Below are 12,205 nucleotides of genomic sequence, written 5' to 3' on the forward strand. Positions count from 1 at the left end.
ATGAGTTAAAAACAACTAAGCATTTCTTTTAATTATTTTGTAACAGCAAATGTGTCAAAACATCAAATCTCACATTTTCCAAGCAATGAATCCAGCAGCTTTCCAGCGAGTGGGAGTGGTTTCAGCGCCGATAGCGGGCACGCCCCCAGCGTTTGAGAGCAAAAATCCTGCCTGTTTTTCCAAGATTTTGATTTTTTGTATTGACTTGGCGGTTTTATCCGGAAATCATTCAAATGTGGTTAATAACACATTTTTTTTGTGACAAACTGAGAATATTGGACTTCTAAAGATGCTTTATATAGGCTAACATATAAACGGTTGCCTGTTTTTATTATGCACTTTTCCAGTCAAGAAACAATTATTGTGTTAAAAAGAAAAAAACAACTTATTTCTCAAAGATAATGCCATACATTTTTTAAACTCCTCAGCATTAAAGCTATGGGTGTAAAAAATGACTGCACATCATCTTTACACAAACAAGGGGTTTTACTGATGATCACCCAAAAAGTGTACAGAATGATCAAAGCTTTAAACCAGTTAGGCTGTTTCACAGGACACAGAGATTAAGGAGTCTTATGACCAACCTCATGCTATGTGTACAGTACTACCAAAATGGTATATAAGCAGTGTAATCCCAAATCTAATACTCCACTCAACAACGTATCTGAGGAATGCAGGAGTAACAGCTTCTTTAAATTGATTTTTAGATCAAAATGAAGAAAAAGAACACTGAAGGTCTCAAATAAACAACTGAACAGCATTCGGGCGTACAGTCAAAATACCAGGTGTTGTTAACTTTTTCACATTGAAAGAAGTACAATATTTTAGTAAATTTAGCGCATACTGTAAAACAGAAATTGTGGTAATAATTACCAATTGTACAATTTCTAAGGTCTGTATTTAAATTCACAAAGATAAACTGGCTATCCTCAAATTTGAGAAATAAAATAATTATGAAGTTTACCAGGACATATTTTCAAATTGAACAATGGTCAATTTGATAAAAATGAGGAAAAGTTAAATTAAAATATGAAGATGTGTAATTCAAAAATTAATACATAAACTAAAGCTGTAAGCACCATGATTTCTTGACTGTAGTCAAAGATACAGCTTTCATATTTCATTAACTGTCAAACATGCATGAAAAAAGGGCACCAACAAATCTGAGGTGGTCACAAATTCGGTTTAAGATACAGTTGGGTTAGGGTAATACAAACTAAACATCTGTGGGATTCATCAATGTTTATAAAAGTAACTTATTTCCATATTATATATTTATTTGCCAGTGGTTTAGCCAGCGCAAAGTGAAACAAAATCATCAAAATTTTATACAAATCATACATTTGGGGACTTTCACTGATGAAACGTAAACTTTAGTATTTCCGCTAAGGAAAACGTATATTTATAATGACCTAAATATTTCATTTGTGCCAAACTGAAGAGTCTGCCATAGGCAGGTGTGGCGTAACTGCTACACCATTACATCTCCTGAAGGAGTGAATGAAATATTCTCTTGTCCAAGAGAATTTGAGCAAAAAAATACATATTGGGCCATTAACAATTTATCTGCCAAACTAAATCAAGAACGCTAGCGTACACATTCACTGTAATAAAATAATGACGTCTTAGACCAACACTCATCAGCACTTTTCTAAATAATATGCAGGTATATTTTACAATTTATTTACAAATTTACACCATGAAGTTTAGCAACAAACAAAAAAATGCAGGTCTGAGTTCCTTACACATTTTCAGGTCAGACTGATTATCAACACTTTTTCCTTACAAATCTACAGATTTTGTCAAATCCAAGCGAGGTAACAAATCCAAAATGGCCGTAACCGTGTCAAGCGTGTTGGATTGGAGTGTAAGGGGTGAGACATTTCACCCAAATAGTTTTTTAAGTCTCAAGACAAACCAATGTCTTTCCATTTATGAGAATGTGATGGTTGCTTTGTAGTATCCATCATGTCCCAGCGAACGGTTTCTTTTCTGTGGTTGCAGGTGACATACAGAAGTGGGATGACGGCCTGTGAATTCCAGGACTGTAAGAGAGATCCCCAGCACAAACAGCAACAGCGAAGGAAAAGACCAAACTAGATCCTCTACCCTCTTTTCCTGACAGAATGAGGTTTACTGTGGTGATCAGGAGCTCCTCTCTCACAAACCATTGGCACTCATCTTGGACTTCTGTGCTAATTCTGCTTCTTTAGCCTGATGAGACAAAACAGATGAAGGGTTAGTGTCCTGATATGATGGAAACAACAAATAACTGACATATTAACGCCAATAGTAGAGATGGAGGATGAGTTACATGGATACCCCTTTAACTCTTTCCTCGCCATTGACGAGTTCCCTAATGGATTTTTATGGTAATCTGTAATTTTGCTACTAGATGGCGCTCTTACCCAATTTATAAAAAACTGAAGCAAAAACTAATTTAACAACATTTTAAACTCAAAAAAATTTTTATCATCCTTCTGAACTTGATCTCAAACAAAATTTATTTAAAAAAAGCAATTTTTTTGAAGAAACATACTCATATTTAAGTTAAAAGAGAGAGAACAAATTAAGGTAGGATTAAACATTTTCTTCTCGTTTCCGTTTGTTTGTTTAAAAGCAGAAGGTCTTTTCTTTTATTTTATGTATTTGTATGTTTATATATTTATTCAAGAAAATTTTCATTTTGTAAAACTTTTGTGAAAAATCACAAAAATGCTGGTGGGCAACTTTATAAAAAAAAGCTGGCAGGGAATGAGTTAATATATTCATGCTATGCACAAACCTTATTTAGAAGGATGAAACATTTGCAGCTGTCTGTAAATGGGGGATCTGCATAACATTTTTTATTTCTTTTATATGAGTCGAATGGCTACCATAAATACGGTTATAAATACAAACTGTTAAAAATTTAATACTTTTTAAATATTGTGAAAATTAAACTTGTCTTGGTCCGAATTATGAAAATAATATATAGGCAATAAAACTGTACAGTAATAGATATATTTTCCTATTTGTGTTTTTTTTTATAAATGAAGAGTTTCATTGCAAAACGAGATAACTCCGTTTTTTTTTTATTCTTCAAAAATCTTGATTTTTGGTTGTGCATTCCAATTAATATCAATTCAACTGCAGTTGGGTTTTTTTATTCAAACCTTCATAACTTAAAAAATATAGCTAAGTAGCACCATAAAACAAAATAATAACATGATAACATAATAATAAACATGTTTTGACAAAAATGTTAAAAACCGAGTTATCTCGTTTTGCAACGAAGCTCTTCAAATATACATTCCTTCATTACTGTGTTGTTGGTTTTAATTTTCCTTTCCTCAAAAACAACTTGCATGAAAATTGTAAAGCTTATTACACTTTCCATTATTAGTTTTTGAATAACCAGCTTTTTCTCTAACCCTCACTTTGCAGGATAACTACAAACATGTACAGATTTTAACTAAATACTTCTCCTTCAGGTCAGAAAAATCAGATGTGTTATTAAAAATAAAAAATAAATAAACTGAAGCTGTAAGCACCATGATTTCTTGACTGTAGTCAAAGATATAGCTTTCATATTTCATTGTATATAACTGTCAAATGTACAAAGAAAAAAAAGGGCACTAACAAATCTGAGGTGGTCACAAATTCTGAACCAATTATTCTGTTTGGTCAAAAAAAAGAAATACCTACATGTATTAACTGAGCTTCTGGGGATGGCATGTCCAACACTTTAGATTTCTCCAGCAACTCTTCAGACTAACAAATAAATAAATATTTAACAGTGATATACAATGTTTTGACAGGATTATCTATTACACAAGTAATACTTAATAACCCAATGAGATGCTAGGAGACTGAGATAATGACTGACTAATGATGTAATGGCATTCATACCTTCCTGTCTTTGATGACAGGAGCAGAGTCCACCAGCACCTCCAGAGATTGTGGATTTACTTTGGCTGATGTTTCGCTCTCCACAGGAGGAGTAATAGCCTTCTTTGGTACGAAAATAAACAGAGCGCTCATTACATAATACATACGGAAACAGTGACAATGACAAAACAGTGATAACTTATCAGCTGTGTGCATGCTAGTCTGCATTTCTGTCTGAAAGCACACCTAGGCATTATTTGCTTTAGGTTCCATCAGGTCAAAGGTAAGCAGCACAGCTGCTGTCAATGTTGCGATATTGTTATTGTTTTAAATAGCAACAAATTATACAGAGGGAAAACATTTATTTCAATCTCTTCAAAGAGAAAATTATGAGTCCTTAAATTGGATACTAACTGTTAATACCTCTAGTTTGGGCACAGGTGGGATGACGGGGGGTTTAGGAGCGAGCTCAGTGAGGTACATAGCACGAGAGAGCAGCAGAAGTGATGGTGGGATGTTTTCTTTTAGGTGGAGGTCCAGCCACTGAGAAATAAAGAACATGAATGAAATCTACTGAAACAAATCCAGATACAAACAAAATCATTCAGATTACATTTGAAGGAAAATATAAACTATATTTAAGACACAGGGTGGTTGCCCAAGTCTTAAAGTGGCCAAGTCTCTATGATCTTCTGTTCCAATTTTATCATCTACCAAATATCAACACACTGAAGTGTACTATTATTGTAATATCATTGCGCCTCCTGGAGCCATGTTACGTCAGCAAAATATGCCAGAATGAGAGTATAGTTCATAGCCATATCTGCCTAGAAAATCGCAACTTTTAATTTTCTGTCAGTCTAAGTACACGATGTAACTACAGAAGAGTCAAGTTTTAAATAGGAAAAATGTCGAAACTCTTTGGTTATTTTTAAGGCGCAATGCTAATGGTCTAATCAGATTCAATAGATTATGCTAAGATGCTAAAAGTGGTACCGCCAGACCCGGAGATCATCTGAATGGATTCCAAAGAAGTAAAAATCAAATGTTTAACTCTAGGGGAGCTGGAAAAAGAGTATATTTAAAAAAAAAGTGGAGTGTCCCTTTAAAATAGTTTAAAATGTGACTCTACCTGTGAAAACAGAGCTGAAAGTAATTTTTGTGTTTAATCAATGAGTCAACTAAAACTTTGATGCGTCTAAATAATTAGAATATAATACTTGCATGGATTTCACACACAGCGTCAAAACTGATGTGTGAAACCTAAAGTGTGAGCAAAATAGTACAATAATATCTATTTCACAATAGAGTTAGGCTGGTCTGTGCACACACCTGTTGAAGTTGCTGTCTGAGCTGATCTGTGGTCAGACCCAGAGATCTCATACCACGACTCCTGCAGGCACCCTGAAGCTCTGCTACATTCATTGCAGCAACACCTTCAGTGGAGATCATCTGCACAGCGACAAGAGAGGAAACAACAACAGATGAACCATAGACAAAGCTAAATTACCCTTTTAAGGGTGTTTTCACATCTGTAGTTCGGTTCATTTGGTCCAGACCAAAAGCAAAAAATGATACATTGGAACTTTTTAGCAGTTTGGTTCCTTTTCACACCACACTGATTGCTCTGGTCCGCACCAGTTGAAACGAACCAAAATTCAGTCATGTGATAAGATCCACATCACTCATTGCCCAATGCATTTGAACGCATTTCCTAAACTGCTTCTCGATTGGTCAAAATCAACAGTGTTTTCCATGTGATAAAAGTGAAAAATAACCAATGGCTATTATAGATTTTTTATCCAAAACCACTTCAGTTTTAGTCAGTTCCCACAGTAGGGTATAATATGATTTCAAAAAATATAGCCTTGTTGTTTATTTTGGAGATTGACAGCCCTTGAACTACACCCATATAATTGCATAGAAAAGATGACAATTCATGAAAATTTGTGACCCTTTCTGTGAAATCCAGATTTTATAATCCAATTATGAGATCAAAGTTTGATTTAAGTCATTAATTTGACTGACAGATGACCTTACTCACTATCAATATTCAAGATATAAAGGTTATATTTTCACACTTAATAGGATGATTTTATGTAGAAAACAGCAAAATTCTCCAAATAATGACTTTAGTTGGGTTTTCACAGACTAGGTGATAAATAATTCATGTTTCACATAAAACAAAACCAAAGAATTTGAGTCAGCCAATGACATTCATTTTAGGTGAGGCTTTAAAATTAGCACATCGTTTGTTAAAAAAATAATCTCGCAATAAAACTGTACTTTCGGGGTTCAGTGACAGCTGTCTGCTTTCGTCTCACCTCATCGTCGGCCTTGATGGTGCGCAGCTGCATCATGAGTTGAAAGCGCAGCAGGTTGTTGGTGCCGATGGGCTGCAACTCCAGCAGTTTGCACAGCGCTACCAGCTGCGGCCGCTCCAGATGCTCCAGCGTCAGCTCGTCCTCGAAAAGCTTTGAGAACCTCACAATGTCTTTAGTCTTGGGCTGTTCACCGGTGTGCCTCACCTATAATAAGAAACATCACAAGAAAAAGGTTACATTACAGATCTTATCCACCAAATATGTGTGTTTGTTTGTAAGACATAAATATAACAAAATCATTGTTATGCGTATTATTCAGTCCTGTTTGACTCAATCTCATTTGGGAAAATGTCTCATTTAAAAGCTCACCTGTTGTACGTAAGTTGAGAACCTTTGTGTTTCATCTCCAACATTAGCTTTGTTTCTTCTGGCCATCTCGCCGATGGTCTCCTGCAAGAACTTGGCCAGCTCCAGTTTTGCTGCAAGACCCTTCTTTTGTTTCTCCTCCTGTTTGAAAAAAAAAACGTATGATGTTTTTACACTTTGAATTTAATATGACTGTATAAAAAATACACTTCTAATGACGATTAAAAAAAACAAACGCACCTTTTTAGACTCCGTCTCAAAAGTGGAAGGCAACATTTCTGGGAAAAGCTTGAGGAAAACGGGAAGCAGAAACTCCATGAAGGGAACAATGATGAAGATCATGAAGGGCAGCAGCCGAAACAAGTCGGCACATGTCCGCATCAGCTGTGGAGACAATGAATATTTGATTGCTTCATAAACATAACAAAAGCTTAGTGAGAGAAAAGCAGCTGAGTACAAGGACCAGTTTTTGGCCTAACACAGCTGCACCCTCTTTAAAATGTAATTTATACACCTTAACCCTTTTGTTATGTAATCCTTAAGCAGATACATTACACTGACTAATCGCTGAATTGTTCAGGATTATCAAAACACTACGCAAAATGTTCTGTTTTGAACGTCAACAAATAACAGCCATGGCGTGTTGTCTTGGCACGGTACATTCAGTACCATGATACCATCCGATACCATCACTGTACTGTTGTGCTTCGGAGACTGAAGTATAAAACCATAAAAACATGTTTTTTTAAACTTGGTACCACTGTAAAACCTTGATTTTTCACTACATATTTTGAAAAAAACATGGTATTACTATCTAATCCCATTTTTATACTATAGCATGCTCTCACACTCTATTTTGAGTAGCATCTAGCTCCAAAAACACCCGGCAATATCTAATCCCAAGTGAATCCATACTGACGTACCCTTCTCCTCTCTCTCCTGGTGAGCTGCTGCCCGTGCAATAACCTCCAGACCATCCTGCCAGCTATATTTGTGTCAATCCCCAGAAGACGGAACCCATGATAGTAATGCTTGAGTTCATCTAGGACTTTCTGTCCCAGGGACTTCTTTGGCACCGCTGGTGGTTGAGTGCCAGAGGCAGCAGGGACAGAGTCACCCTTGGTTGGATCAGATACAGCAGCTGCATCTTTCACCTCCTGTAGCCACGTGCAGGAGCTGTGGAGTGGACGTGCGGCTGCAACTGAGCGGATGTAACTGGAAGTGTAGCAGGGGTCCAATTGCCGGGGGTATCTGGCTGTGAGAGCGGCCCGTCTGAGAGACTCGGAGTGGTAGCGTATACATGCGGTCGAGGCACAACTATTTCTTTTAGAAAGCAAATAGGATCCCCTGTAAGAAAACCAGAATGATATGTTTCAACATGATTTATATTACGATGTTTGAAACACAGTAAATGTAAGGAATGTTCTGGAATCAACACCCATGGCATGCTGTTGATCATCAGCACAGAGAATGAACTGAACTCATCTTACGGATAAGTATGCAAAGGAACACATTGTTTCACTTTGTGTTTTGAAATGGGTGTAGGTAGGCATTTACAACCAGTCCACCCAAAAAATATATGCATGATGTGCATTAGAATAAAAAAGTGACTCTTTGTATAGAGAAAATTTGACCAACTAGGATTATTTACATTTGGAAGATGCTTTTATCCAAAGCAACTTAATTGGCATTCATTCTTCATTTTATTAATGTGTGCGCTACTATAGAAGTCTGCTACTGCTATAGCAATTGAGCAACAGGAACACTGTAGTGCAACTGATACAGAATACAAAATAAAAGTATTTTGTGAATGTAAGATTTTAAGCAGTTTAATAAACTTAATAAAATATTTTTTTGTAAAAATGTCAGGCGAGTTGTTCTGTGTCAGCTAACTGCATGCAATAGATGCTTTCAAATGAGCATAAAGTTTTGTAAAATGTAAAAAAAATACTCTGTACAAAGAGATCACAAAGGTTTAAAAAGGTGTTTTTAGCAGGAGTAACATGGATGATAACCTCACCTTGATCTTGAAACGGCGAGAAGCACCTGTGAGCTAAACACTGCCATTATGTGATCAGAAACGAGAAGTCCTGTAAACAAGACATATTCACATTAGAAAAAAAATGGCAAAACCATTAGTTAAACAAGTGTAACAAATAAGTCATGCAAATAACAAGATTCACGTAGAGATTTAATACGTTTTGCATAACTTTTTTAATAAGGTTAATACACCCTCGCATCACAATGCGCTGTAAATAACTCTCGTGCGACAAGGTCACGTGATCGGGCCTCGCGTGTTTACTCTCGCGACATGCGTTGCTAAAACAAGAGCAAAACATGGCAAAGGGCCAAACATTTGCGCGAATTTGACATAAATAGATGTTAATAGACGAAACAGTAACTAAAAGCTTCCGCATACATACATTTGAAATGTATTATCGTTATCTAAATCCGATTATAACACTGTCCCCAACAACCATCTGTTGTGAATATTACTGTACGTTGTGCATGCGTCACTTTAACGAGTGTACACTTCTAGATTTACTGTTAACTTACATTTTACTCCAAATGTATTAGTGTAAACCTTTATGAATATAAATTGTTTTGCGAGTAAGCAAAGACGTTTAGATTTTATGACAGAAGTGAAGGCCACAGAAGAGGCCGCACACTCACAACATTGATTGTGACACACGACCCCCAGCATTAACTTTACGTAAACTTACGTCAAAAACCCTCACTACCTAGAACTTTACACTATTATAGGTCATTATCTGTGGACATATTGGTTATAACAATGTTCTACATCAAAGAAAGATTATCGGGTAGTTCCTTTGTTTTATTTTAGTTAATGAATAACGTTAACCATATAAACAGTATCGGGCAACGGCAGCGTAACAGTTAAGCTAACTTATTTGAAACTTTATTTAAAATAAATACAAAACCAACCTGTAGAAATACGTCCGCGTCTTGCGGTGATACTGCAGTTTCAGCCGGTACGCACTGAATATGGTGTCAGATCGGATGACGCTGGTGCTCGGCTCGACAGCGCTCCTCCTGCAGCTGGGGGTCAAATTTCCTTGGAGGCGACCGCACGGGCGAAAAACTGATCTTTTCCGATACGATATAATCCATTCACGACGATATGGCAATCCTTAAGGTAAAAACTAAATATACGTATACATTACTATTTTCGTAATGATGGACTGAGCTTTGTCTGGATTTTCTACTGGGCCCCAGCTGTACCGTTCGCCTCCGATGCCCCAGTCTGCACCGACTGTCCTACAGAGGAGGATCATCCGATGAGAGAAGAGGCGTGATTGACAGCGCTGAACACCAATAAACAAGCGGCATGCGATGATAACGCTGGCCAATCCGCAGAATGGGGCGGACAGTGGAACTTCTTCTTCTTCTTCTTCTTCTTATGTTTTATGGCGGGTGGCATCCAACGTTAAGGTGCAATACCGCCACCTACTATGCTGGAGTGTGAACCAGAGTATCTACCCAAACTTAATACAAAAAAAAAAAAAAAAAAAAAAAAAAAAAAAAAACATACTAATATATATATATATTTAATAAAAAGACTAACAATAATTATTATTATATTAATACAACATCAGATATTTAACTTCCTTTAATGAGATAATTTAAATTCTGTTTATTAAGCCAGTTTCCTTCAAAAACATAATTAAAGAATGATAACCTCCTGATTGTCCAAGTATTTGCTCAACAGTTAATGGGTCCTGTAGTGTCCTTCTCAATATTTCTCTTTCTGTATTATACTTTCGGCAATGACATAACACATGCTCCACTGACTCCTCCTCTTGACAATATTCACACAGACCAGTAGGATGTTTCCCAATGAGTTGTAATGTCTTATTTAATCTTGTATGACCCAGTCTTAACCTTGATATTATGCTATCTTCCAAGGTATTTCGCCCTGTCAACCTCATTCTTCCCACATCTTTCTGAATATTATAGAGATGTCTACCCGTACTACCATTGTTCCATTTGTTTTGCCATTTCCTTATCATTTCACTTTTAATTATTGTCTTTATTTCTGTTTTACTAAATAAAATGTCCATTATATTTTCCTGCTTGCTTGCTTCCTTTGCTAATGAGTCTGCAGTTTCATTGCCTTTAATTCCCCTGTGCGCAGGTACCCACATAAATGAAACTATTATATTTAACATTTGAAGCCTAAAAAGAGTTTCATATATTTCATTGACTATGTCCTGCCTACTCCGGGATGAAAATGACTGAATTGATAGTAACACTGAACTTGAATCTGAACACAGAATTACTTTGTTTAGTTTCACTTGTTCTACCCATTGTAGAGCTGATGCAATTGCAATTAATTCCACGGTATAAACTGCCAGGTAATCTGATGTTCTTTTATTAATAGATACTTGTAAAGATGGAATTGTAAAAGCATACGCAGTTCTTCCTGAAGGATCTTTAGATCCATCTGTATATATTGCTACATAACTCTGATATCCTGTCTGGATTCTTTCCTCCACTATACTTGGCAGATTTCCTGTATCCTTAAAAAGATTACTATTTTCTAAAAGATAGAAGTCAACAAAAACAGATGGAAATAACCATGGAGCAGTTACTGTCAATGGGACTGTAGGGATGCATGCCACCTGATCTAATCCCATTTTCCTTGCTATATCCACTGCAATCCAAGCAAAACATTTATTTTTGATTCTCTCACTCTCCCAACATGGGAGAAATACCTTGGTGGTGGGGTTTCTAGCCTCTGTATGTCCTTTTAAATTTGCCCAATAATTCATCATAAGCTGCTCCCGTCGGAAACACAATGGTATTTCCCCCATTTCCACATGAAGAGCATCAACAGGAGTCGATTTAACTGCACCACAACACATTCTCAGCGCTTGCGCTTGTATAACCTCTAACTTTTGTAGTGATGTTTTAGATGCTGACCCATATACAAAACTCCCATAATCTAACACTGATCTAATCAATGCTATATATATGCCTTTCAATGCACCTCTGCTTGCTCCCCATGCTGATCCGGTTAAACACCTCATAACATTTAACACCTTTTTGCATTTATTTACAATATTAACAATATGCTCATTCCAAGTCATTTTGGAATCAAACCACACTCCCAAAAACTTAAAAACTTTAACTTGTTCAATTAATTGCCCATATAATCGTATCTCCATTCCATTGATTTCCTTTGTTCTCTTTGTAAAAATTAAAGATTTAGTTTTTTCTACTGAAAATTTAAAACCCCATGCATAAGACCATTTTTCAACCACATTAATTGCTTCTTGTATCTTTATTTTAATATGTACAGCATTCCTTCCCCTTTTCCATAATGCTCCGTCATCTGCAAATAATGAACGACTGATATCAGGTGGAACTTGCGAAAAAACATCATCAATCATGATGGAAAAAAGCAGTGGACTAATGACACTACCCTGAGGGGTACCGTTTTCAACCATGCACTTCCTTGAAAGTGCTGCACCAATTCTCACTCTAATAGATCTACCAAATAGAAAATCTTTAATCCAATTAAAAACTCTACCAGAAATTCCCATTTTATTTAACTTAATCATTACTCCCTCCTTCCACACCATATCATACGCCTTCTCAACATCGAAGAAGACTGCCATAAC

The 12,205-nt window shown here is 36.3% G+C and overlaps 1 protein-coding gene across 2 annotated transcripts; it reads right to left on the minus strand.

Annotated features, from left to right (window-relative positions):
- Window positions 1–293: 293 nt before the first annotated feature.
- On the minus strand, window positions 294–9,844 carry letm2 (leucine zipper-EF-hand containing transmembrane protein 2). Of its 2 annotated transcripts, XM_065290524.2 has the most exons (11): window positions 9,507–9,844; window positions 8,581–8,650; window positions 7,484–7,907; window positions 6,801–6,944; window positions 6,564–6,701; window positions 6,195–6,398; window positions 5,203–5,322; window positions 4,294–4,413; window positions 3,892–3,993; window positions 3,688–3,753; window positions 294–2,214 (listed from the first exon to the last, which is right to left on the minus strand). In XM_065290524.2, the coding sequence occupies exons 2-11, from the start codon at window positions 8,625–8,627 to the stop codon at window positions 2,161–2,163; spliced, it is 1,419 nt and encodes a 472-aa protein (XP_065146596.1). In that variant the 5' UTR covers window positions 8,628–8,650; window positions 9,507–9,844; the 3' UTR covers window positions 294–2,160. The 2 variants fall into 2 exon arrangements, with proteins under 2 accessions (XP_065146596.1, XP_065146597.1); XM_065290525.2 differs by lacking the exon at window positions 3,688–3,753.
- Between the last annotated feature and the right edge of the window lie 2,361 nt (window positions 9,845–12,205).

Source organism: Paramisgurnus dabryanus, chromosome 10 (assembly GCF_030506205.2).
Source record: "Paramisgurnus dabryanus chromosome 10, PD_genome_1.1, whole genome shotgun sequence".
Taxonomy (NCBI): Eukaryota; Metazoa; Chordata; class Actinopteri; order Cypriniformes; family Cobitidae; genus Paramisgurnus; species Paramisgurnus dabryanus.